Source organism: Ctenopharyngodon idella, chromosome 7 (assembly GCF_019924925.1).
Source record: "Ctenopharyngodon idella isolate HZGC_01 chromosome 7, HZGC01, whole genome shotgun sequence".
In the NCBI taxonomy this organism is placed as follows: domain Eukaryota; kingdom Metazoa; phylum Chordata; class Actinopteri; order Cypriniformes; family Xenocyprididae; genus Ctenopharyngodon; species Ctenopharyngodon idella.
The window spans coordinates 7,863,532-7,889,960 of record NC_067226.1 but is presented as its reverse complement, the minus strand read 5'-3'; the positions used below and the strand labels follow the sequence as shown (position 1 = coordinate 7,889,960).

Genomic DNA, 26,429 nt, shown 5'->3' with positions numbered 1-26,429 from the left:
ATAAGCTATTTCTAAAACACACCAGATCGTAGCTTTAACGCTCAAGGAGACTGAAGGATAATTATTTGTGATAATGAATTGCTCTCCGGTCTGTTAACTGGCAGACCACAGAATTGACTTTTGAGGTTAGAAGGCAGCGATCTTTACCGGATCACTGCAAACTGTGGCACAGACGGTCACTTGAAATTATAGATGGACGTAAGATTATAATTGTGGTTTTGGAAACTGTTTTAGCGAGGAGAGGCAGTCGTATTTCTAGAGTATATCCATAAAATCAACTGCTCTAATAAGAGATGCAAAGAAATTTTAGCCACCTGAAATGTTTTAAAATTCTATTTTAGAGAAAGAAGGAAATGGAAACAGTTACTTTAACATTCAATAACAGAATCACTGGCATGGACAAAAAAAGCAGTGTACACTTGAAATGATCCAGATTTAATGAGATTTAATGTAAACACTGGCTGTTAATAGGTGATGTATTGAGAGAAAAGAGGTTGTGTTTTATAGCTGAGACATGAGTTCTTTTTTTTTTTTCCCTCAAGAAATTAATACTTTTCTTCAGCAAGGATACCTTAAATTGGTCAAAAGTGACAGTAAAAGCATTTATGTAACAAAAGAATTCTATATAAATGAATGTTTTTTCTTTGAACCTTCTTTTGATCAAAGAATTCTGAAAAAAAATTATCAACAGCATCTGTTTTCAACATTGATAATAAGAAATGTTTCTTGAGCACCAAATTAGAAAATTAGAATGATCTCTGGAGGATCATGTGACACTGAAGACTTTATTGCATTTTTGATCAAATCATTGAAACCTTAGTAAGCAGACTTTTCAAAAAAAAAAATTTACTGTCCCCAAACTTTTAAATGGAAGTGTATAAGTGCAGTCATTCGACATAAACCCATTGTAATACATGTAACATGTAGCTCTGCTTTTAAAATCAGGGCTCAACTCTAAGGATTTTTTTCTACTGGCCCAGGCAGGCCGGTTCAGATTTTTACCAGCCCTGCTAAAATGTACAAAAAAAGTAATTGTTTTATTTTTATTTTATATTATTTATTTATTTATTTTTTTTTGCTTTAAGATTTTTGGGTAGATCTGACAGGTAAATATATAGAAATTGAATAATTTCTTAAATAATTTCTTTATCTGTGGAGTTAATAAACACTGCAGTCTTCACCATATAAATTATAAATTGATTATAGATTAATCCTTATTAAAGCTACAAAAGTGATTCAGTCAAGAGCAGTGAGCAGTGAGTTCTTTGATTAACAATGACAGACAGCAGCAGGTTTATTAAGCACACATCCTATTTTCCGAGACACATCCTATTTTCTCACAACTCTTTACGTTCATTTAACACTTTTCCCCCAGTTTCACAGACAAGGCTTAAGCCTAGTCCCCTTCTAAAATGCATGTTTGAGCTGTTTTAACTGAAAGCAACTTGCACTGACATATCTTAAAACATGTCAGTCCCATTGTTTTGTCCCAAGATGCACACCAGTAATGTTTTTTTCTATGGCATGTTTATAAAAGCCACTTAAATGTCCTAAGTAAACTAAGGCCTAATCCTGGCTTAATCTAAACCCTGTCTGTGAAACCAGGCCTTTAACTTATTTAAGACTCTGCTTATGAGAACACTCGCCAATAATGGGCATTTTGACATCATTTTGTGTGTTTTTGTCCATTCAACTGCAAAAGCGAACTCAACGCGGTGCTGGCGCGCTGTCTGAAGCAGCATTGTGCACGTGTTTTGGGTGTTTGTTCACAGAGAGCCACTTCAAAGACAGCGTGCCAGTATCATTTACTCACCCTCAAGTTGTTCCAAACCTGTTTGAATTCCTTTCCTCTGCTGAACACAAAAAAAGATATTTTGAAGAATGTCGGTAACCAAACAGTTGATAAGCCCCATTGACTTCCATAGTAGTTTTTTTTCCATTCTATGGAAGTCAATGGGCCCTATCAACTGTTTGGTTACCCATATTCTTTAAAATATCTTCTTTTGAGTTCAGCAGAAGAAAGAAATTCATACAGATTTGGAACAATTTTGAGGGTGACTAAATGATGACAATTTCCATTTTTGGGTGAACTATTGTTTTAACGCATTAATTTTGATAACCTTAGTATATATATTATACTAATTTTGTGTATAATCTCAAAATTAGTATAAAATTAATAAAGATCACACTTATTTTAAACAAAGGCTATTTTAAAATGAGGATTTTCAGTTTCAGCTTTCAGACAGAATATTCAGTTTAGGCAAAGAATTTTCATGTCAGTGCATCACTAGCTACAACCAAAAAATGTATTCACCAAGAGGCTATCAAACAATTGTAATAAAGCAGAATTGGTAAAGCAAAGGGTTTTCCCCTGGTGTTTTCTACAGGCTTTGTCTCTGCCTTGCTTCCCACAGCAATGTCACTGTAATTAGGAAGTGTTTTTTTTTTTTTTTTTTTCCTCGGTAGCCTGATTAGCGCAGCTGAAGAACCTGTGCAGAAAGCCTGCAGGGTGAACATAATCCCAAAGGACTGCACCCTTCCCTCTCTCTCATGTGTCTCTCATCTTTGGCCTCTGCTCTAACTATATCCCACTCTTTCCCTCATCAACCATGCTGAGGGGCAGAAGGCACGTAGATTGGCAGGTCATTCTCTGAGGCCTTATCCAAAAGCAGGTGGACTGTGCCAAAACACATTACTTTAGCACCACAGGGAAAAAGAGAGGAAAAACACACAACATGAGGGGGTGAGATAGAGAGAGACAGAGAGATCTGGAGAGGTGATGATGGTTGAAAACCTGATTTTTTAAACATACATTGTCCCACAGCAGAAACAGCAGTTGGACTATAACTCATTGAGACAAAGTTAGAGGACACAAACACAAAAACAAAACAACGCATAGTTACAGGAACTCTAATGCATCCAAGGCATTGCCGTGAAAACATTGCTTGATGAACCCCTACTTATTACTTCCATTAGAATTAAATTCATTACATTTTATTTATTGAAACATTATAAAGGCAATTGAAAAAAATGAAAAGGACACAAACAAAAAAGGACATTGTTTTTGCCTTTATTTGATCAAATATTTTAAAATGTAATGTCTTCCTGTGATGGCAAAGCTGAATTTTCACCACGTATACTGAAAATTCTCTAATATGCTGATTTGGCGCGCAAGAAACATCTCTTATTATTAGGGCTGGTCCCAACTAAAGATTTTTCTAGTCAACTATTAATTGTTAGTTTAAGCTATTACTTGACTAATCGCATATTATTTTACTTATATATATACACTGAGGAGAATACTAAACCATAGTGAGCGTTTATTATATAGAGGCTTAATATAGCCTATTCTGCGCTCAAGCGCATGCATAAAGTTTGCCGCAAAAGTATGCGTCACTATTTTCCAGTCAACGTCAAGAATTTCAGGTCAAAATTAGCATTAATATATAAAGGGAAAACAAACATTTTAGGTAACTAAAATGTTCACCTTTGTAATCACTCGTTTGCCGTCACAAGTAAACTACCATTCAAAAGTTTGGGGTTGGTAAGATTTGTTTAATGTTTTTGAAAGAAGTCTCTTATGCTCACTGAGGCTGCCTTTATTTGATCAAAAACACAGTAAAAAAATTTTTATTGTGAAATATTATTATTTATCAATTTAACTTTCTCTTTGTATACATTTAAAATTTTGATGGCAAAGCTGAATTTTCAGCAGCCATCACTAAAATCATGCTAATATGCTGATTTGGTTCTCAAGAAACCTCTTATTATTATCAATGTTACTAGTTTTTGGCATGATTATTTGATTAACAGGAACAGAATTTATTTGAAATAGATTTCTTTTAACAGTGTAACAAGTAACATGTCTTTACTGTCACTTTTGATCTTTGCATCATTAAAAGTGCACATTTAAAAAAAAAAAAAAAATTATATATATATATATATATATATAATTTTTTTTTTTTTTTTTAATTTTTTTTTTTTTTTCTTAAACAGTAGCGTAAATTGAAATATATTTGTTCAAGAAGGAGAGAGAAAGAAAGCAGATGGAGATGCTTACAAAGACTGCAGGGCATGGAGATTCTTGAGAGCTGCACTGGGGACAGTCTTCAACTGATTGTTCTGAAGCATCCTGAAAAACAGGTTTAAAACACTATAATTATTTACTGTATTCACCTCTATGACACATCTGTCTGATATCACAGCACAACACAATACATATACACTTCTCTACAACATTTCTTCACACATGAGCCCAGATAACCACAATATGAGCTCTAGTGTTGATGTAGTATGTTTTTGTGTGTGTGTGTGTGTGTGTGTGTGTGTGTCTTGTTCTGAGCTAATCACAGTGCATATCTTGCTTCCTCTACACTATCAGCTCTCTGGCGTCACTCAAATGGCATAGGCCACGAGGACAGCTTTTCCCATTTAGTGCCAGGCCACAGCACACACAACTACACACTAACACACATATATAGTCATATACACACAGCCCAGCCAAGAGGCATTCATAAACACATGACCACAGTAAATAAAAACTGGTCCCAAATCATCTCCAACATCTACAGCTCCAAAGCCCTTGGCTTTTGGTCCACAATCAGTTTCCCTAACTCATTCCCAATTTCCCACAACAGTGTCTGGATGAGCCTGTAACAGCACTGTGGGGCAGGAAGAGGAAAAATTAGCTTTATGTAAAGCATGGCTGAGGGGACCAGGCAGCTGATAAGCTGCATTTGAATTGGCTCACAAACACCTGAAGGACAAAATATGAGTTACAGCAAAGAGAAAGAGAGGGAGAACGCATCACGATGAAAGGTACTCCATCAGACACTGACAGACTTGCTGATCCAGTAGCAGTGAAATTCCTGTTAGTTACACAACACCACTTAACAACTCAACAAAACACACAGCAGGATCTACTTCTCTCTCACTGCGCTGTACAAGATCGTCTCTCTGGGTGAACAAGTAAGCCTGTATCAAACAGAGGTGTGTGAGGGTGAGAGAGAGAGAGTGTGTGTGTGTGTGTGTGTGTGTGTGTGTGTGTGTGTGTGTGTGTGTGTGTGTGTGTGTGTGTGTGTGTGTGAAATACTTACAGGACTTTAAGCTGATGGAGGCCAGACAGAGCCTCTGGGTGGATTAAAGCAAGGTCATTACCAGCCAAACGTCTACGGAGAGAGAAAGATACTTTATTTCAGCTAGACTGTATAAAAAAAAAAAATAAAATAAAAAAAAAGTCATTCTGATGGAAAGCTTTAGAAAGGGTGTCAAAGGGAGTAAATGCAAGGTTGTGAATGGGAAGGAGCACAGAAAGATTATTAAAAAAAAAAAAAAAAAAAAAAAAAAAATAGCTATAACTCTAAACTAGGCTGGATGAGCTATTGTAAAATGCTGGTAAACTCACACTTGCAACTATATATTTTGCATTCATTTTTTAGTTGACCCTTCCCCTAAGCCCCGTCAAACTGACCAATCCTATAGCTTGGTAACAAGCTTTTGCTTTTTTCTAATGTAAGCTTATGGGAGTTAGTTTAATTAATAACAGTTTTATTAAAATGAAACAGGTTTAAGAAAATGTTCCCACAACTCAGAACAACGTTGTTGCTTTGTCACTCATAATTAATAACTTGCTTCTTGAGCACCAAATCAGCATACTGATTTCAAGGATCATGCTACACTGAAAACTGGAGTAATGGCTGCTGAAAATTCAGCTTTGCCATCACAGGAAAAAATTACGTACACACACACACACACACACACACATATATTATATATATATATATATATATATATATATATATATAGCATAAGCATAAGAGATGAACAGCATAAGAGACTTCACACATATACATTAGTATCACATTATTGCATAATTTAACAATTTTACTAATAATAAGAATTATACCAAAATTAATATCACTTTCTGAGCACATTTTCCTGAAAATCATGCAGTTTACAGAAATCTACAGTTCATACCTGTGCCTATGGGATATTCTGTAAAGCTTGTCTAGATAAGCAACAGTAACTAAGCGGGGTATGCTTAGCAAAGGGTCAACTGCTATGTCACTTGGCAACCATAAACAGGCTACAGCAGGCTTAGTGCGGGAGTACAATATATACAGCAGCCGATATCTGCAGTGCTGAAAGTAGTGTGTGTGATAAGCGTTGCTCTCTCCTGAAGTGCTAACTTGTTCTCTGTTGGCAAAAAACCTCTACAGACTTTCTGTCTGATTGGGCAGCACAAATACCTAAGACGTGTCAGAATGTGATGGCTGGAATGAATGTGATGTGAAGTTGATGAGTTCTGATTGTACAGATATGTTTTGGGCTGGACAACACACACTCTGACACATTGGTTATCTTGGATATCTAACAAGTGGATATCTTGAGTCTGAATTTCAGATGGTGTGTGGAAGCATGTACATAAGATAAGCTGCACAACACACAGTGTATATGGGTTTGTCAATGCTGCATGTGCCGTTACTGGTGTGTGAGAGTGCTTGTGTGTGGTAAGGCGGGCAGAGGGTCCACATAACTTCACCAAATCAGGCCCGAGAGATTAACACCAGATTTATCACCCACTGAAACTGGAGTCAGAAAACTCTCTCACACTCTTCTAACTCTCTTATCATCTCTCTCTCTCTCTGTGTGTGTGTGTGTGTGTGTGTGTGTGTGTGTGTGTGTGTGTGTGTGTGTGTGTGTGAGGAGCAGAAATAGGCCACAGCGTTTTAGAAAGAACAGAAAGCTTTCCATTTGCCCCTCTCATTACAGGAAGTGCTGGACTGCACACATTAATCTAGATGTTTACAGCATCAGGATGTGTTAACTGCCCCTTGGTGGCCCTTAGATGCATGTCTGAAATAAATCACATCTAAAATAGGGCTGCACTATATTGGCATTGTGCTATTTTGTTCATCTGCAATATATACTCTTTTCACCAGATTACTTGAATATCTCTATTTGGAATTAATTAATCATTCTAGAATGATTTTGTAGGCGAGTGAATCAGCATAGAAATTAAAAACAGTCAGCGCCGATAGCCCTGTGGTTAGTACGTTGACATATAGCGCAACTGCTAAAACTAGTGGTTAAAAAAAAAAAAAAAAATACTATGGAAGTCATTGGGGCCCATCAACTGTTTGGTTACCCATATTCTTCAAAATTATCTTATTTTGTGTTCAGCAGAAGAAATAAATTCATACAGGTTTGGAACAACTTGAGGGTGAGTAAATGATGACAGAATTTTTGGGTGAACTATCCATTTAAGGGTGCAGTACGTTTTTGTATTTTCCTGCAGAGCTTAGCTCCAACCTTAATCAAACACACTTGAACAAGCTAATTAAGGTCTTTAGGACTACTAGAAAGCTACAGGAAGGTGAGTTTTTTAATCAGGATTGAAGCTAAACTCTGCAGGAAAGAGGATCTTTAGGGCCAGAGTTATCCATGTCTGATCTAGACCCCAAAAGCATCTCTCTCCATTGACAAATTTAAAAGCTTCAACATTTTGCAAGCAAAACGTACAGTAAATTGTAATATATCATTATATTAAAATAGATGGTTTGTCAGTGGCCATTTTTGGAGGACTTAATAGCATGAAATGTTATATTCTTTCCTGCCTTCTGGACACAAAACAATACAAAACAGAAAAAGAAAAAACACAAAAAAAAGAAAGAAAAAACAAAACCTGTATGTGAACCTGAGTGCCATGAGTACTGGCAAATTTTTAAATCATGTAATTCCATGAGGTCATTTGCCAGCTGAGCAACTGCCACTGAGATGAATGAAGGTCTTTGTGGAAAAGGTGATGATGCACCTTTTAAGGTAAAAATCTCCCTCTTTTTACCGTCATCCTTTTCTCTACCACACCCTTACATTCTCCATAATACCAAAGTATATATGTAACCGTGCGGGTAATTATCATAAAGAACAGTGTCTCCATTATTCACCTGCAGACCTGGAGACAGAGAGACAGAAAGAGGAAAGGGAGAGGAAAAACAACAAGAGACACTGGATAATACATCTGCAATTATGACAGCGAGGACATGACTGGGGTGGCTTATCAGTCCGCAGGATCATAGGGGTTCTAAGTGTTGAAACATTACCACACACAAAGAAATGAAAGGAGAGAGAAAACTGACTGCTGGGATACCAAAAAGTTAAAATTATGAACCATCATGCGGCAATTGACAGAATATCTGTTTTTCTCCAACCACGACACAAACCCCAAATTAAACAATCAACTGCAGTCCAACTGCGTTTTTGTTTACATCAACACATTTGTTGTGGCACACCAATGTGGTTGGGTTAGCCTGCGGGACTGCAGGGAAAAAGAGACGTTCTCTCCCTCCATGTCTTTCTCTCTACATCGTTCTGGTTTGGCAGTCTCTCAAAGCCACCAGCTCTGGCCAGGCTTCCATGGGTGGATTCTTATGCACACACTCAGTGTCACTACTCAGCAGTCCGATGCATCGAGCGGGGAGATGTCACCCCTGATCTTTATTTGTCTGGAACTAATCTAAGTCTCATTCTGTGGTCAGTGTGTTGCCAGAGCTGTGTAGCGCTACTCTGGAGTGTTGCTTTAGTAACCACTTCAGCAAGCACGGCAAATGTCATGTGACCTTGTGATGGGTTCAGCCAGCATTTCCAAAACAGAAGTGCCTATATAAAACAAATTACAAACGAATAAGGCAGTGCAATGCCATATGGGATATATTGCAATGTCAAATTTTCCTATGGTGTTGTTTCGGACACGTCCAGTGAGGCTGGATTCAGATTGCTCTAAATGACATCATTTGGAAACCACAGATTCTGAATGGTAGATTTTTTCCCAGGTCAAGAGCTTTAATGATTCACTTTTATATACATTTAAAAACACTTAGTCTTTGTTCAGAACTATTGTAGTCTTTGCACTTAATTTTTCCCCTCTAGATACTCACTGTGCTGGACTCTTATGAACAAGGCCAGTGAGCTTCCAAAGCCTATAAGGCTGTGCACCCTGAGACTGCCAATGAAACCTGAACAACAAATCTCTTGGAATATACTAGCACTAACTGAGCCCTATGGCTACTACTTTTAGTTAGACCAAATATTAGCGCAAAGTGCCAAACAAAGTGCCCTAGTTAGTTACCTAATGTAGATTAAGAGGTATGCCACTAGCAACCATTATCCAGTGCTGCAAAAATCTGGTATTATCTGAGCTATAGTTAAAAATGAGAAAATGAAGTATAGAAACACAGTAAAAACCTAATTAATATTGCACTTGACTATATGACTTAATACTAACACCTAGTGACATGAATGCAGCAACACCAAAAAAGTTTTGTTACCAATGTCATTGTAGCAATGCCTTATTCAGAGTCAGCCATATATATATTTTTTTATTCCATGAGCAAAAGTGACCAATAACAGGGGGGATATCGAGATAAAGAGAGTAGTACTTATCATATGATCTCTTATAGGTCATCTAGGGATGCACCGATGTATCGGCCGATTTTTGCTCAATTTAACGTACAACCATTGGCATATCGGCTGTAGCAGGAAAAAAGCCGATATAACAAACCGATGGTTTATTAAATAACTGCGTGAAGGCACTGAGCTGAATAATGACTGTTGTGCAATCCTAGCGCTGCTGTCTGCGCTTTAATGTTAATCAAATAACAAAAGATCGCACACTATTCTTGATTAAATAACTTCTGTAACTTTCATAAGTGTAGCACACCCCATCAGAATGATGACCAAAACTTTACTGATGTTTTCTTACGTTTCTTGCGTCCGTTTTCACCCCAAACAAATCACCACAAAAGCTAAACAATACAGAGCACAAGAAGTGCGCATTAAACACTCTCTCTCTCTCTCTCTCTCTCTCTCTCTCTCTCTCCCTCCCTCCCCCCCATTGCATTATCATCAACATACAGCGAATTACTCAAAACACTTATTACAACTAACAGTAAACAAATACATACAGATCTTATGCCTTTTCGGGGGTGCTTAATAAACTGACAAACTTTAAATCTGCAAAATATCTCAGAAGAACGTGCTCTCCATTACCCTTATAGCGCCGTAGACGAGAAAACCCGTCAAAATAAGAGTCCCGCCTTAGTAAAGGAGATAGTGCAGATCTCATACATATTTAAACTTACAAAAAATATTAAAATGTATACAAAAACAAATTAGAAGATTAATCACAATAAAGTCTGTTACAATAAAGAAGGATTAATATGTATATAATTTATACAGTGAAGAATATGCAGTGTTATTTTACATTTGTTTACTTTATTTCTGTACCTAAAAACTATTAAACCTACCTAAAAAGCACTGTTTATTTCATATGTATCTTTGTTCTGTTGTCTTTATGTAGGCCTGCTGAATGTTAAATGGATCCAATCCATGTTCATTAAAATTATTTGATGATGCAGCAATAAACCTGCTAGTATATTTTAATGCATGTGTTTTTGAACTTTACTGATTTAAAACAATCAAAATACTATCTATTTTAATGACAAAATTTCAAATAAGAGAGGAAGTGACAAATACCGGTATCGGTCAATAATTGTTTGTTAAAATCGGTATCGGCCCCGAAAAATCATATCTGTGCATCCCTAATGTCATCATAAAACCAACTTCATGAATTTGTGTAAAAACATTGTAATTAAAAAAAATAATAAATAAAAATAAAAAAAAATAAAATAAAATAAAAGAGTGAGTGCACCTTTAAATACAAAAAAAAAAAAAAAAAAAAAAAAAAAAAAAAAAGACAATCATACACAATCTCTGCCATACTCAAACGTACAATACTTAAGCTAGAGACACAAACCTAGAGAGGATTAATATTTGACAGCTCTATATCTGTTAGTGGGGGTGGATATGTTTGAAGAGAGAGGTGAGTCTGTCTGTCTGTGTGTGTGTGTGTGTGTGTGTGTGTGTGTGTGTGTGTGTGTGTGTGTGTGTGTGTGTGTGGTTATGACAGAAGACTGCATGACTCTGAGGCAGAGAATGTTCCTCTTGGCTTTCAGCAGTGCTGCCTAACATCACCCGCAGGTCAAATACACACACAGAAGCACATCACTGCTGCTGCACTGCAAGGGTAAGTGCATTCTGTAAATAGGTGCGCTGCTCATGGTAATCTTTTATGCTTTCACCTGTACTAGAGAGCTATCACTACTTTTGAAAGGCAACATCTGCCACTTTAATCAACTAGCTTTTTTATATATTCTGGACACCCACACTTCAATTTACATAGCATGTTCTTTAAGGAAAGAATACCTTAATGGAATGCAGATTTGATGATTTTATATATCTATATATATCTATCTATCTATCTATCTATATATCTATCTATATATATATATATATATATATATAAAAAATGACTTTTTTTTTCCTTTCTTTAATTCGTTGTTGTTATGGGAAGAGCGCATCCACAACAGGAGTTACACATTCTGACAAGCACTGTCAAGTTCACGTGCGCATTCACGTTCTTTGGTCACCATGATTTTGTCAAGTACGAAATGTTCCTGGATCAACATAGTTCTGTTGATCCTGGAACAACATTCCTGTCTAAAACAATTTGGCCTAACCCGATCCCTACCCCTATCCCTAACCCATAACTTATCCATAAAATCAGAGGGAGATGATAGGTGAATAACACTAAAGTAGAAGCACCTAACCCTGGCTGTAAGCCTAAACTTGACATAAACTGTAAACTTGTTCTTCAAATCTGATTGGTTGATTGTTGGTCCTGGGACAACATTACAAAGTTGATCCAAGAAAATGCTGTACTTGGTGAAATCATGTTTACCCACGTCATTTTGTGCAGATGTAATATTACTTTTATGTTGTATATATCTGATTAATCTCATACAGGATGTGTTTGGTTGAGTTTATTAACCCGCTAGCAAAGCGCTTCTGTGTTCATTCGCTCTTCAGCGTCAGCTCAAATGCAATGCCCAACATTATTGACTATGTTTGGATTATATGAGACAGTCATATTCCTTTTAGAGGTTTCTTTTTCAAAAACATTGATGATATTAATAATGCAAGTGTGTTGTTTTTTCTCGTCATATTGTTTCAACAGTAGGCCTATGTTTTAATTAAAATCATTTTTCGTCATGGCTTGGAAAACACGCAAGAGATGTCTAGAATCACTTGATAAAGTTGATGAAAATAAGTTAAAGTTAAGTGCAAGATGTGCAGCACCAATCTGCCATATATATAGCATTATAATGTGCACACTCTAGAATGTTGTGAACTCTTTGTGCTTTAGTTGCCCATGTTCCAGCGCGTTGTCACGGGAAAAGCGCATCCACAACAGGAGTAACATATTTTGGCTAGCACGCAACTAAATGTAAGTTCACTTACATTTGCATGCTTTTGTGCAGATACCAGCTGTAATATTCCGTTTATGTTGTTTATCTAGGATGTCTGATTAATCTATTATGTCATATAGAGCGGGTTTTTAGTTTACTGGTGTTCTTTTACACTCTTCAGCTTCACCTATTCACCTATCAGCTTATTCCTTTTAAATGTTTCTTTTTCGAAAACACTGATGCATTACTGATAATCTAGCAGTTATTTTTCTAGTCACATTTTCATTTTTTGATAAACATTATTTTTATATGTCAAGTTGACATGAAGTTTCATAACAGTGTTTTAATTAAAATATTTTCATTATCGCCATGACGGACACGGCCTGCCCCCGAGTACTCGTTTTTGAAAACTATCAGTATTTGAAATGAAAAACTGACAAACACACACACAGTTCAAAGTAATGTTATCATTTTATAATTTAAAATAAAATGTATTTATCAAGCTGAATTTTCAGCAGCTATAACTCCAGTCTTTAGTGTTATATGATGCTTCAGAAATCATTCTTATATTTTACTGACCCCAAGCTTTTGAACGGTACCATATTTTTCCGGCCAGTTAATGATCTTGCAATATAGCTTTTGAGGGGTTACAACAGTCCAGGATTGTTTAAAAATAAATGCAAGCCCAGAAAGTGAACTCCTGACCCTCTTGATTAACCACACCCATTGTGTCCACTGAACCATGAGCAACCTGACAAAGAGCATCTGGCACAATACAGTGCTGTACAGGTCCCAGAGACCTCCCGCACCCCCTACCCCATTCCCAGATAGCACACGCTTCTGAAAACTCCAGTTGTCACGGAAACCATTGTTTTGCCCTCCTTCTTCCTGCCATGCATTCCTTCTCACAATGCGTTGAAAAGCAAATTGGCCTTTGACAAAGCGCTGGAGGACTGTTTGGGAACGAGAGCTGAGGAGATTGGAGTGGATGAAAGACACACGAGGGTAAGAAAACACACTCCAATCAAACGAATAAAAAAAGAAAAAAAGCAGAAAAGAGTGAACAACAAGGGGGAGCCGACTTTGAGAGCTGGTCATTTCAGCAGTCTGGAAGCGCTGGTACCTGATATCACTTAGACAGATGTTATCTGCCCTTCCCGCAGATGGGCAGACGCGGGATGAGTGAAGGAGTAGAGAAAAGACAAACACATGAAAAAGACACCCAATGAGAGTTCAGAACTTATTTTAGAGATACTGATACAGACACTCCAGAACAGTCTAAAACAGCTTGTTTTTGTTTCTTAAATGCCATTAATACACTATGAACAAGTTAGACGTAGCTTCAAAAGCTAATTTGGTGACATCTGTCACCCGCAGCATTCTGAGATGCTCTGACTAACAATACTTTGTAAGCTATGAGCCTGTTCCAGATGTGCTGCACCACACTGATGGTGCTGTGGGTGGCCAAATCTGTTCCCTGCTTATTCTCTGTAGTAGGTATTTGCATTTTTTTTTTTCCAAATAGAACTCTCAAGGTCTAATGGACAGTGTGTAGCTTGTTCGTATGTAAATCCATTAACGTTATTTTGTTTCAGTATTATATATGTTTAGCATGAAAAAGAACAAAAAGCCATATCATACTTGCAATAGTGTTGCTGTACTGAATATTCACACATGGGTGAATTTTCTGTGCCACTAAGCCTGAATCCTCAAATAAAGGTAATAGTAAAAGTAATATTAGCAAAATTTTGCGGGGCAAAAAAAGTCCATTGTCTATTACTAAAGTAGCGATGTATGAAGCACAGCTCACACAGAAGAAGTCACTTTCAAACCAAGCAGCTTTCTGTTGGTCAACGTGGCGAATTTGCGTGACCAATTTCAATACAATACAAAATCTGTATGGGGAAATCTCATGGGGAAATCTCATGTGGATCCCTATTGAAATGATTGGATTTCATCTGTGAAAATTTGCTGAACAACGGTAAATGTGACTGCACCTAAATAGCAGTTGTGCATTAACAGTGACTGCAGCATCAAAGCGTCTGGAAGCCACACATTTTCAATGATAGTTGCTGATCTGAGGCGATATAATACAACAACAACAACTGATGCATCAAAGTTGAGCAGACTTTATGGTGACTACCCAAAAAAAAAAAAAAAAGACAATGGAGCTCACATAATCCAACAAGCTGACACTGAAACCAGCAGCGATTTAATGGATGCAATATCTCAATATAGGCAAAATATTACAAAATAGGGCCACACTCAAGAATGAAGACTGAGCAAAGGATTGTTTCAAATCATCATAGAGGTAGTAGTAGTAGTTGAAAACAGAGTATGAGGAAAATAGTGAAAGAGAAGAAGAAAAAAAAAAAAAAAAAAACATGTCATCCTCACAGTTCTTCCAGATACGGCAGGTTTCTGAAGACATTAGCAGGCAGCTCAGTGATGTTGTTCATACTGATGTCCCTATGGAAACAAAAGAAAAATTGCTCGTTGTTAGTGGTTGAGCAGTACTATTTCTGTAGGTTAACATAACACAAACATTTCTGTTTGGATATACATTTTATGGTTGGTTTCTTTACTATTTTTTTATGGAAGAAAAGAGGTGGCTTGTGCTGTGATTCCACTCAGTTGCCAACTAAAACTGACCGTGTGCAGGCACCCATTTCAACCAGAACTTGAAGAGATTTCATGGTCATATCATGATTATTTTAATCATGATCCCAAAAAACTATTTATTAAACAAACTGTAAAAAAGTCATGTGAAAATAGCAGAAAACAGGCATGTGGTATTTGTAAACTTGACAAAAACTAAAATGAGTTGAGTATATTTGCAATTGTAAATGCGTAAATGTAAAATATATAATAAGTTGACAATATATGGAAAACAAAGAGTAAAATGACCCCTTTAACACAATTCAAAATAGAACAACTCAAAAAGCCTGTCATGAGGCAACATATATTATTTCAATTTTATAAATTACTTTGAGTGGACCCTCCCACACATGATGTTCATGCTTTACAAGTTTAAACAGAGATCTGTATGTCTGTGACGACTGATAAGACCTGAATCCAGATCAGACAGTGAGATCAAGCATCATGCAACAATAATTGAAAAAAGCAAAGTGTATTTGATGTCATCAGCGCTGCACTATGATGTTTTACCTCTACTTTCATGCAAGTACGACATCAGAGGCTTACAAGTTTTTGCTTGGGAGATGATAGTTTGAAAAGCTATAAATGCGTGCATTTCCAACCAAAAATAAATTTTTCACAATATACATATTCATACACAATCTTTATTTCCCATCATCCTCTGTAATCTCTCCTGCTTTGTGCATATATACATTGTGCAAATATTATGATTATCCCAGCCTTTTAGCTCTGGCTCTATATAGAAGATAAAGTGATTTTTGAGTGATTTTAGAAACTTGATCTAATTTACATCCAATGTAGCGATCAAATTTAATGGTATAGTAATTTATTTACACAGAAACAAAGTGCACACTGTATGCCTAAATTATCTGAATTCAGTCAGATTTGTGAACAAAGTGCTGTTTGTATGTCTGTCACTGCGCATACATCAAGCCTGACAGACTTATTTTCAAACATTAGTACACTCCATTATCATGTTGCTTCATAAAAGTCATTGTATACAGCAAAAGACGGGTTGATAAATAGGATCATAAAGCATTTTTTAAAAAATTAGATGTTCTTTTCCATCCAATGAAAGTTCATTGTATGGAAAGAGTAACATCAATTTTCTGCTAAACTGCAACAGAAAAATAAACCATTCAGGTAAATGATGCTGGTGAACTATTCCTTTAATGAAGTGAAATCCTCTAGTTTTCCCCTCATTCTTTTTTTCCTTCTCTTATTTTCTATAAAACTATCTCTGTCCCTCCTTCTCTCCCTACGGCTCTGACGCTCTGAGCATAGAGAGAGCGGAGGCTGTCAAGGAGACGGAGAGATAGCATGTAGCAGCATGACAAAAATGCAGGCAGTACACAAAGTGTTTTTCTCTCTCTTTTTCTCTTTTCCATTTGGGCTGAAAGGTGAAGTGTGTGGGCAGCTAGAAAAGCAAATGGTAGATCCGCAGCGAGAAAGGTCAGAACACTGACCTTAAAACACCCACCGTCAGAGACGCCACAACACAAACTCACAGAGAGGAAATGAGAACCAGTGCATGTAGATCATAATAAGTGTGTTTTTATGTGGCATTTTACTTGTTATACATCACAGTCCTCTTGTTTATTTATCCTGCTGTATTCCAGCCAGAATTGAGTGTGTGTGTTTCTGTCTTTGTTCTGGAGGAGATGCACTGAAGCCCGGCAGGTTTTTCAGCTGGGGCCGAGATCTTGATTAGGAATCCATTATGTGTGGCTTCAAAAGCTGGGCCGCACACAGTAGACGTGGAGACGGGGTCTGACGGAGCCCAACAAACATGCTACAATAGCTAATGAGGCACATCCCTATCCCTAAATGTAGAGAAAAACAAGGGAAAGAGAGTCTCCACCATCTTGGATTTCACTGCAAGGGCTGTCTTGAGTCTTGAAAGCATATATATGAGCATGAGGGCCTCTGGCCACACTGTGTATCAGATTACCCCCCGTCACACACAGCGAAAGGGGCCTCCCTATCCCCCCTGCAGCTATGACCTTCCATTGCTCCGCTATCTTTTTTTTTTTTTTTTTTTTTGATCCGCAGGTTACCTGCCCTATCCAATTACCCTTCAGGCTGCTTTCAATGGACCATGTACCACCAGAGCACTCCCTTTTCTCCTCTCATTCCTTATCACTCACTCTTTTCTTTTTCTTTTCCTCTTGGTGGTGTCCTTGGGCCCCTATATGTGCAGCAGTCCAGGTGGTCCTCAGGATACATTATGTATTACTGACAGTCCTGTTCCTCCTGTACTCACACACACACACGCACGCGCACACACATGCATGCGTGCACACGCGCACACACACACACACACACACACACACACGCACTCCTCCAAGCCCGCAGCCTTTCGCCCTACTGCAAACTCTCTCAGTCTTTTGGCTGAGGTGCCTGGGAGCAGGATGAGAAAGAAAGAAGACTATGTGTATGTGTGTTTGGGTCTGTGAATGTGATCTCTATCCCTGAGTAGCAGGTTTCCTCATTAGGGGCCAGGGGCCGCACTGCAGTGACAAAGACAGGGACGGAGACAGAGGACTACTGGAGCAGTTACAGGAGGGAACTCTATCCTATGAGATTGATAATGTGTGCTCTTAAAGAGGGTGTGCGTTTGTGACTGTGTGAGACCAGTTCTACTGAATTTATGTTTAAATAAAGCATAATTATTAACCTTGTGCATATGGACCTGAAAGGTGATGTGTCTCGTTTATATGTCGCCAAACTGAATTGCAAAAATATGAACAACTTCTACACTGAAATAATTTTCACTCAGAAATTGCTAGTAAACTTAAACAATTACAAAGAAACGTCAAGTAACATGGTGTATTTTCTTTTAACATACACATCACAATCTCAAAATTAAAACTTGCATGATGTTCAAATGTCTAGTTCTTACATTTATGGAACATTTTACCCAAAAATGACAGTTCTGTCTTTATTTACTCACCCTCAAGTTTTTCATCTGTGGAATACAAAATAAGACATTGTCAATATTTTTTTTTCTTCTCCATAATGGGGTCAATGAGGTCAAATGTTATTTGGAATTATTTGGGTTATTTAGAATTCTTCAAAATATTTTATTTTGTGTTCTTCAAATGAAAGAAAGAAAGATTTGGAAAGTCATGACAGAATTTTCATTTTTAGGTGAACTATTGATTTAAGGAGCTATTTCTACTTGACCAGATTTACTGATATTTTTCAACCAATTTTGGCAATTTTCATCATCCATTTAAAAAAAAAAAAAATAATTATATATATATATATAAATTAATTAATTAATAAACTATATATAAAATAATTTAATTTTCAAGTGTCAGGTTTGTGATTTTTATTCGTCATGTAGGCTATTGCTGCTGACCATTAAATCAAATCAGACTTGTGATTTTAAGACATTAATTACGGCTTTATTTATTCAGTTATTATTATTATAACAACAAAATACAAAAACCCCTCTAAATAAATAAAACTTACACTAGGACCTGGAGAAGGAAGCTGCTGCGGCAGAGGTTACTGTATGTGAATCATTTTGTTCTCTGATTCACAAGTACATGCAAAAGTTCACTTCAAGAATGACCACACTGCTGACATGATCTTATTGCTAGCACTCCTTGAACACACAGGAGTTATAACAACTCATTGCAGGTGCATAATCAACACGTCATCTTATCTGCAAGGCATATTGACATAATTTTTTCATATCTGGCCGATGCCAATGATATTTTAAGCCTTTATCGACCAATTTCTATGACATTCCAATAATATTATGCATCCCTAGTAATATAGTCAGATTGGTTATTATCATTATTATTATCATCATTATTTCTTGAAGTACACTCTACCATGTAATAGTAATATATTTCTGTTATAATTTCTTCAAGTTAAACCAAACTTTTGTTGTGACTCGTGAAGACCTTTGAGTTTCTGTGAGTATATGATATGACAATAGTTTTATCAAATGAAACGGTGAAATGTGAAGTGACTCTTAGAGCAGTTCTGGAGATGAAGTTCATGTGTTCATGTCCTCATATAGCGAGACAACAGACACTGAAAATACCAGAAGCATCATGCGTGCTTCAGTATGTGTGTAGTAGACGAAACTGCGGCATTCATTCACACAGAGACACGCAGAAAATGCAGACTTAAAGGGGACCTATTATGTAAAATTCACTTTTATACAGATGTGTGTCCACAGTGTGTGCAAACAACCAGCCTATAATGGTAAAATCCACCCACTCCTTTTTTTTTTTTTTTTTTATAATTCCCATAAATCATAAACAATCTCTACAAACAAGCAGTTTCAGATTTCCCCCTACTCAAGCCCTGCCCATGACTAGTGACGACCTGAGTGAGCCACAGCAGTCCGCCATTTCTGTTTCCTCACTGTAGCAGCCAGAGATATACAATGTCTGTGCCAAAAAAAAAAAAGTAAAAAATTACAAATGTTCTGGTATTGGATGTACCATCGAAAGTAGACTCCAGGCATCTGAGCTACTGCAGACACCCGTGGTTGAATTTTATTTATGAATGAAATGTGCTGAAGAAACTTGGTAAAATGTTATATATTAGCCCAAATCATCTGCTTCACAAACGAGATTCAATTCAACGCTGGATTTGCATAAAAGATTAACATGATGGTACATGCTAGTCAATGAATAGTTGAATCAACTTAACTCCACAACAACTACATAAATTTATCCACTAACCATTCAGAAACATCCAGTCGCATTCTAAGTTGCAACTTCTTCCTGAGTCTCTCCATCAGTGTCCACTTCGAACAATGTAAGGCTGAACACAGCTACTGACAATTTCTGACATTTTGGCGGCATGACATTCTCCAGTTATGTTGTTTTTGAGTATCCAAAGCACAAGCTGTTAAAGCTCTGGGGCCAGATTTACTAAACAGGGAAAATTAACGTAAGAGCACAAAAAATGTGCCGATGGGAGTGGCAAGTTTTGCGCGTGATCTACTGCTGACACGCAAATTAAAGAACACAGACGCAGTCAAATCATCTACATAATGACCAACGCAATCTACCAAGAGCAATGCAAATTAGCGTTGGGTCGCAAATAAGCAGAGCTTATGCTCATCAGGTGTGGGTCGACTCAGGCGCAACTTGTTACATGTAATATACGGATAACGTCTTCCTCTGGCATTCCAAAGAAATTAATACGAGTGGTAAATATTTTCTCTCTTCTACCACGCGCTCTCTTCTCTACGGTGTCTCCTCCTAGTAGCAACAATTGCAGCCATGTTGCAAAATGGGTTAAGACATGCTTTTTTTGGGTGTTAAATAATGGTGCAAATACCAGTAAATTGACTAGCGCAAACATTAGTAAATTGCCTTGCATGACTCATTTAAAGACTCTCCTCCCATAAATTTTGCATCTAAAAGGGAAACTCCTACAAATGCATAAGCAATAAGGTCAGCCGCAAAAACAACTCAGTCCACGCCTTTTCAGTGCTAATTTTCCACTGCGTGTCTTTAGTAAATCCCGACAGTAGTTTTTTAACGCCAAAAGAGGGTTTGGGCTGGCGCAAGCTGTTTGTAAATCTGGCCCCCTGGCCTCTTTTGGAAAGGGGGCAGGGAGCAGCAGCTCATTTGCATTTAAAGAGACACACAAAAACAGCGTGTTTTTGCTCACATGCAAATGGGGCAAATTTGGCAAGCTATAATAAATTATCTGTTGGGTATTTTAAGCTGACACTTCACAGGCACATTCTGGGGACACCAGAGACTTATATTACATCTTGTGAAAAGGGGCATAATAGGTCCGCTTTAAGATTTCAGTAACAGTCTTTTTTGAGCTTTAATATTCACAGAAATTAGTCCATATCACAGTTTGATCCATGATTGTACAGTCCTACTTTTGATTTATTCATCAAAAAATGGACAAATTCTGTGATTTTTCACTTTACACAGTAAGTTTCATTTGTGACTAGACACCATGATTTCGTCTGTGTTTTTTGCATCGCAAAAATCATAGGACTCTACATGGTATTTGCCATGTTAAAGAGTTAGTTGTGTAGATTATTTATTGTTGTGTTATAAAGTTATAACCATTAGAAAGAAGAGTATGCAGTTAATAGTGGTCCTCTTAATACACTCTACATAGCACTCTCCGTGGCCATTGAATAGATGCAGCAATTGTTTCAGCTATGGCGGTATTTGAAAAATCCATTATGTACATGAAATTGAAACTGGTATACCGGACCAACACTAAGCCAAAACATATTTGAGCTTGTTGAAAATGTAAAAAAGTCTTGTTTTAAACACCAGTGACAGAAAGATAATGTAATACCTGCTGGGTATTGTGAAGGTGAAATCCTGCAACATGCTCAAACAGTTGAAGATTTCAGCTTGCAAAGGCAGATACAATTTGGCATTGTCATTAAATTACTAACTCTAGGAATACAAATAAGGACCACCCTAAGCGCTACAGATGGAGCGTGACTGAATGGAAAATACATACTACAAACATGGAAGGAAGAAGAAAAGCCTTGTGTTAGGAGAGCTCAGGAACATGTCAAGTCTCAACAGAGCACTGCAGATTTTCTGCCTGTCAGTAATAGTAACAGAAATAGAGCAGGAAAGAGACAGAAGCCTAGTTAAACTCATGCTATAGGACAGAGAACATTGATTTATGAATGATAGCCTTATTTTCTAAGAGGATAGCGTCATTCGCTTTTTCTAAAACAACATCTATTCTTTTAGAGCTTAATTCAAGATGCTCTCTAAATCACTCTGAAAGAAGCCCAACAAGCCTGTTTGTCCTGGACTGAACACTCAGGGGCAAATTCTTAGCACAAAAACATGTGCATATTCACTAACTACATGCAGTCTAATTTAGTTTTTCAAAAAAAATTAGAAAAGCATAGGAGAATTCAGGAGTATAAGAATAGCGTTATAGTCAGACATACATACTATTGTATCCAATACTCTTCAGTTAAATAATATAACAAAAAGCAATGCTGTTTTGAGTATTCTTCTACAGAGACCTACTTGACACTTATCGGTAGATAAAATATATGAAAATGATAAACAATTAATGTAAAAAAATAAATAAATAAATATTAGAGCTGAAGTATTCTGGATAAATTGTGAAATAATAATCGCAGCTTCATGTGAACTGTTATTTACACGAGTGGCGCGTTTCAAACTCCATCTCTGCATATGCTGTCAGTTTGGATTGCTTTTAATGTTCATCTGGAAAGGCAATGTGCGACACTTAATCAGATTTGTAAGGTAAGTCATCTATAAACCTTAGCAAACGCAGAATACATTATACAGTATGTTTCTACTGTGCTAACTGCTCGTCGCGATTTCAAAATATAAGTTTAAGCCCTCGTTTAAGTCCACGTTCTTGTTCAAGAAATTACAGTGGTTTTAGCATTTCTGTTGTAAAGAAATGGCCAAATATTAAAGATTAATTGGACAGTTGAAATAAATGTTGTAAGCCAATATTAAACAAGGATTAGATCACGTTTAGAGTGTAAAAACAATCGTCAGGCCACTGGCGCCCTCTGCAGGCATTTGTTATAATACATAAAGAACATTAGTTATACAATCTGGCGCGATTACTCTAGGAATCATTAGAATAATCGAACAATTACTCGATTACCAAAATAATCGTTAGTTACAGCCCTAGTTTGAATCGAGATTGCAATCTTTTAACAATTCAAAACAGTCAAAAATATTCATCAGTAAAAATGATTATCGAATTATTTCGATTAGCGATCTCTCCTCAGAACTAACCTGAAAGATCCAGAATTGAGCTGGTCAAAATGCATTCACCACAGATTTTGTGGGTGTGTTTACAGTGTTACTAATTCTTTAGTGAATCAGATGGTAAAACAATGCAGAAAGTGTGTCCATGAACATTTGCAGAAATCCAATCAATAGCATCTGCTCTCTGCAGGCTCCTAAACTTCTCCACTCAGACTCTGAGGGTTAACTTTTACATTTCCACTGCATCATTGAAACATGGGAGCATCCGCGTGTCGGCAAACCACACCAGCACCGCAGCAGGCCTTTTGGTGGCCGCAGCTGCCCACAGAGCCCCACATCACAGCTGGGCCAGTCCGCTCACAGCCCTGCCAAGCCCTGAAAGAGCCCAGCCACAGCCTGCCCCATGATAAGGCCCGTAGATGTGGTGTGAGCATTAGGGCGTGGGTTGGTCTTGTCCACCGGCTAGCTTTTGGGCCAAAAAGGATGATGCATTTCTGTGACAACTCCATTTTGATTGACAGCCCTGCAAATGATGTCTTTTAAGGAACAAGCCTAAAAATGGTGTGCGCCTTAAAAAAGACTTGTGCTCATGAAATAAAGAGACTTTCTCCAGTTTTATATAAATGTTTGTGTATCTCACATAGACCTACATCTAATATTATTCAGAAAATTCCTGGGCTCTTAAGTCACTTGTGTATAATATAATAGTAATGTATTTTGTGCAATAATTTCCAACATTTTGAATGTGCAACTTGTGGGATTGATTAAAATGGTGCATAATACCTACAATCCCACAATCCTGAGTTTCAAGGCCTGAGTAGGGCTCAGGGTTTGTTGTTTCAAGCAGGACCTCCACCCTGAATTTGAAGCACATTAGTCTCTTCTCACAAGCAGAAAGCCTGATGGTTTGTTTTTCCTTCAGCGTTACATACAGAAGAAGTTGAGCACTAAACACTGGAAGCCTATCAGTGGGTTGGATGATGTCATGCCTGACAAATTCCTCTCCTTCTCTACAAAAGAGAAAATTGAGTCATATTGGCCAGCATACTGTCTGCCATTCAGAAGACAATTGTATGATTTGAACTGCAAAATTATAAAAAGCAGAAAGATAAGTAAACAGATTACTTTCTTGTCCACATGCTCAGTGTAAGACACCTTTCCTAAAGGAAGATAGTCCTGATGGCCCTCGAAAATAGGGCATAAGCTTTGTATGCGAATTCAAACACAGTACTTGGTTCTTTAAATGTTTGGAAAGACAGCACTTAAATGTTTTTCTTAAAATGTTTGGGAAAAGAGTGCCGTCTGACGCAGAGCATGGGATTTAAACTCTGAGAGTAATGAATTCCAGTCTAAACCCACTTTGAACTGAACTACCTGAGTAAAAAAAAAAAAATCTACAGACTTCCACAATACTTAAAGAAGAGAAGACGACCACACACATGCACACATAATTTATACCCTATGAAAAAAAAAAAAGTACGAAAAATAAAAATACATTCACCAAGTCACACCAACACACTAGCAGCTTTATGTCCAGTCAAAGAAGGGCTACAGTTCTGGAGTCGCAGAGCAAGAAGAAAATTCCCTCATGTGAGCTCTAACACAAACATTCAGCCTTGAGAGCAAACATGCCAACCCAAAAAAAAAAAAAAAAATTGAGATTGAGAGAAAGCAAAGGATTTGCAAAAAGAGAAAGACAGCAGGAATGCGAGAAAGGAAGTGTATTAAGCCGCTAATTCCACAGGAACACCATGCCTGTAAGCACACAGTGTGATTGGGCTATGCTGATAGCCTATCTGTAATGAGATATGGACAAGGCTGAACACACCACCAATCTACACAAACAACATACACTAGAGTTAGACTGTACAAGTGTCAAGAGCAAACATTCACCTTCACCTTCCTTCATTTTCTTAAACGTGAACTTTATTATGTAAAATATGATGACAAAAATGTGCTTGAATCCACTGAATTTTCCAAATGAAATTAGCAAAACACTTAAAGGGATAGTTTACTAAAAAAATCACGTCAATCCAAACCCAGCTGATTTTCTTTACTGTGATGAACACAATTTGTTGTTTAGCAGAATGTCCAGGCAAAAAGCACAAGTAAAGTGATAATTCACCCAAAAATGAAAATTATCCCATGATTTACTCACCCTCAAGCCATCCTAGGTGTATATGATTATCTTCTTTCAGACGAACACAATCAGAGATATATTTAAAAATATCCTATCCTCCAAGCTTTATAATGGTTGTGAAGGGGGGGGGGGCCACATTTTGAGAGAGAAAAAAAAAAAAAAAAAACCCACCCATCCATAATAAAAGTAATCCATATGGCTCCAGGGGGTTAATAAAGGCCTTCTGAAGCGAAGCAATGCGTTTTTGTAAGAAAAATATTCACATTTAAAACTATAAATTCAAATAAATAGCTTCTGGTTCCGGTGCAAGTCGATTTGCGGCAAATGAGTAACCCCTAAAGCGATGTATGATGCAGGATGTAGGAGTATCATAAGCTTAGACGCCTCTCGCGGTTCAAACAAATAGGGCTGGGCAACAAACTCAAGCTCCTCTTCTCTTAAATAGAAATCCTCTGACATTTCTCTTTAAACATTATCGTTTTAGACTTCTAATTCGTGACCGGTGTTTTGTTTTGCTCTTTCCTCTGCGCTTCCGCGTTTGTCATTACGTCGTGCATCGGTTCAGAGGATACTCCTCCGCCACAAATTGATGCAAACAGCCTTCCACCGAAAGCTAGTTATCACAGTTAATAAAGTTTTAAACAATGATATTTTTTCACAACCATTATAAAGCTTGAAGGAGCAAGGATATTTTTAAATATATCTCAGTTTGAGTTCGTCTGAAAGAAGACAGTCATATACACCTAGGATGGCTTGAGGGTGAGTAAATCATGGGATAATTTTCATTTTTGGGTGAACTAACCCTTTAAAAACAAATAAAACTAATTATCATAGATCCAAGCCCTCTGAAGTTATACAGCAGAACAAGCTTATTGACTTAAAAAGAAACCTCCCCCTCTGCTCTCAATCACGTTTATTTATTGTAAACACCAATAAATCAGTGATAATCAACAATAAATCAGTGATGATAAACATCTTTTTTGTGTCCATCCCCAGAAGAAAACACATTTGGGTTCAGATTGAGGTGAGATAAATGATGCTAGAATTTTTGGGTGACATTTCTTTAATGTGGTGTCCGAAACTAAATTAGGAACTCCTCTATCTAAAAAAAATAAAAATACATTAAAAATGTGGTTAAGTAAATATCTAAATAAAGTATTTTTAACCAGATTAGATCTTATGTTAACACAAGACTGTAAATCCTGCAATTTTCCAATTCTTTCATTAATCATTCTTAATTATTTCAGTTACATGAACTCACTGCATGTGCTATCAAAATGCTTATTTACAAGTCAGCCTGCTACAATTGCTATCAAATATGGCAGTGAGAAGGAAACATGAAGGATAAGTTATGAAGATATCAGCCAATATCTGACATTTATCAGGCGATACCTTGACAGTTTAAAATAACAGTTGTTTCAATACAAGATCATCAAGGTCAAAATTCTTTTTTTTTCTTTTTCTTTTATTTATTTGAAAAGGGACCATGTACACTTTTAAACATGTTTCCATTTCATGCAATGTACCGGATTTAGCCAAAGGCTAATTTTCATCCGCAGTCCCATCCACATGCTTACTAATGTTTGGCAGTGA

General features: G+C 37.1%; 1 protein-coding gene across 1 annotated transcript in view; it reads right to left on the bottom strand.

The window, feature by feature from the left end:
* The window catches only part of lgr4 (leucine-rich repeat containing G protein-coupled receptor 4), a 59,573-nt gene that overhangs the window by 16,008 nt on the left and 17,136 nt on the right, over positions 1-26,429 (bottom strand). Inside the window, exons 3-5 of the mRNA XM_051898924.1 lie at positions 14,703-14,774; positions 5,097-5,168; positions 4,061-4,132 (exon numbers count right to left, since the gene is read on the bottom strand). Of these exons, the coding sequence (XP_051754884.1) occupies positions 4,061-4,132; positions 5,097-5,168; positions 14,703-14,774 (216 nt within the window). The remainder of the gene's footprint in view (positions 1-4,060; positions 4,133-5,096; positions 5,169-14,702; positions 14,775-26,429) is intronic.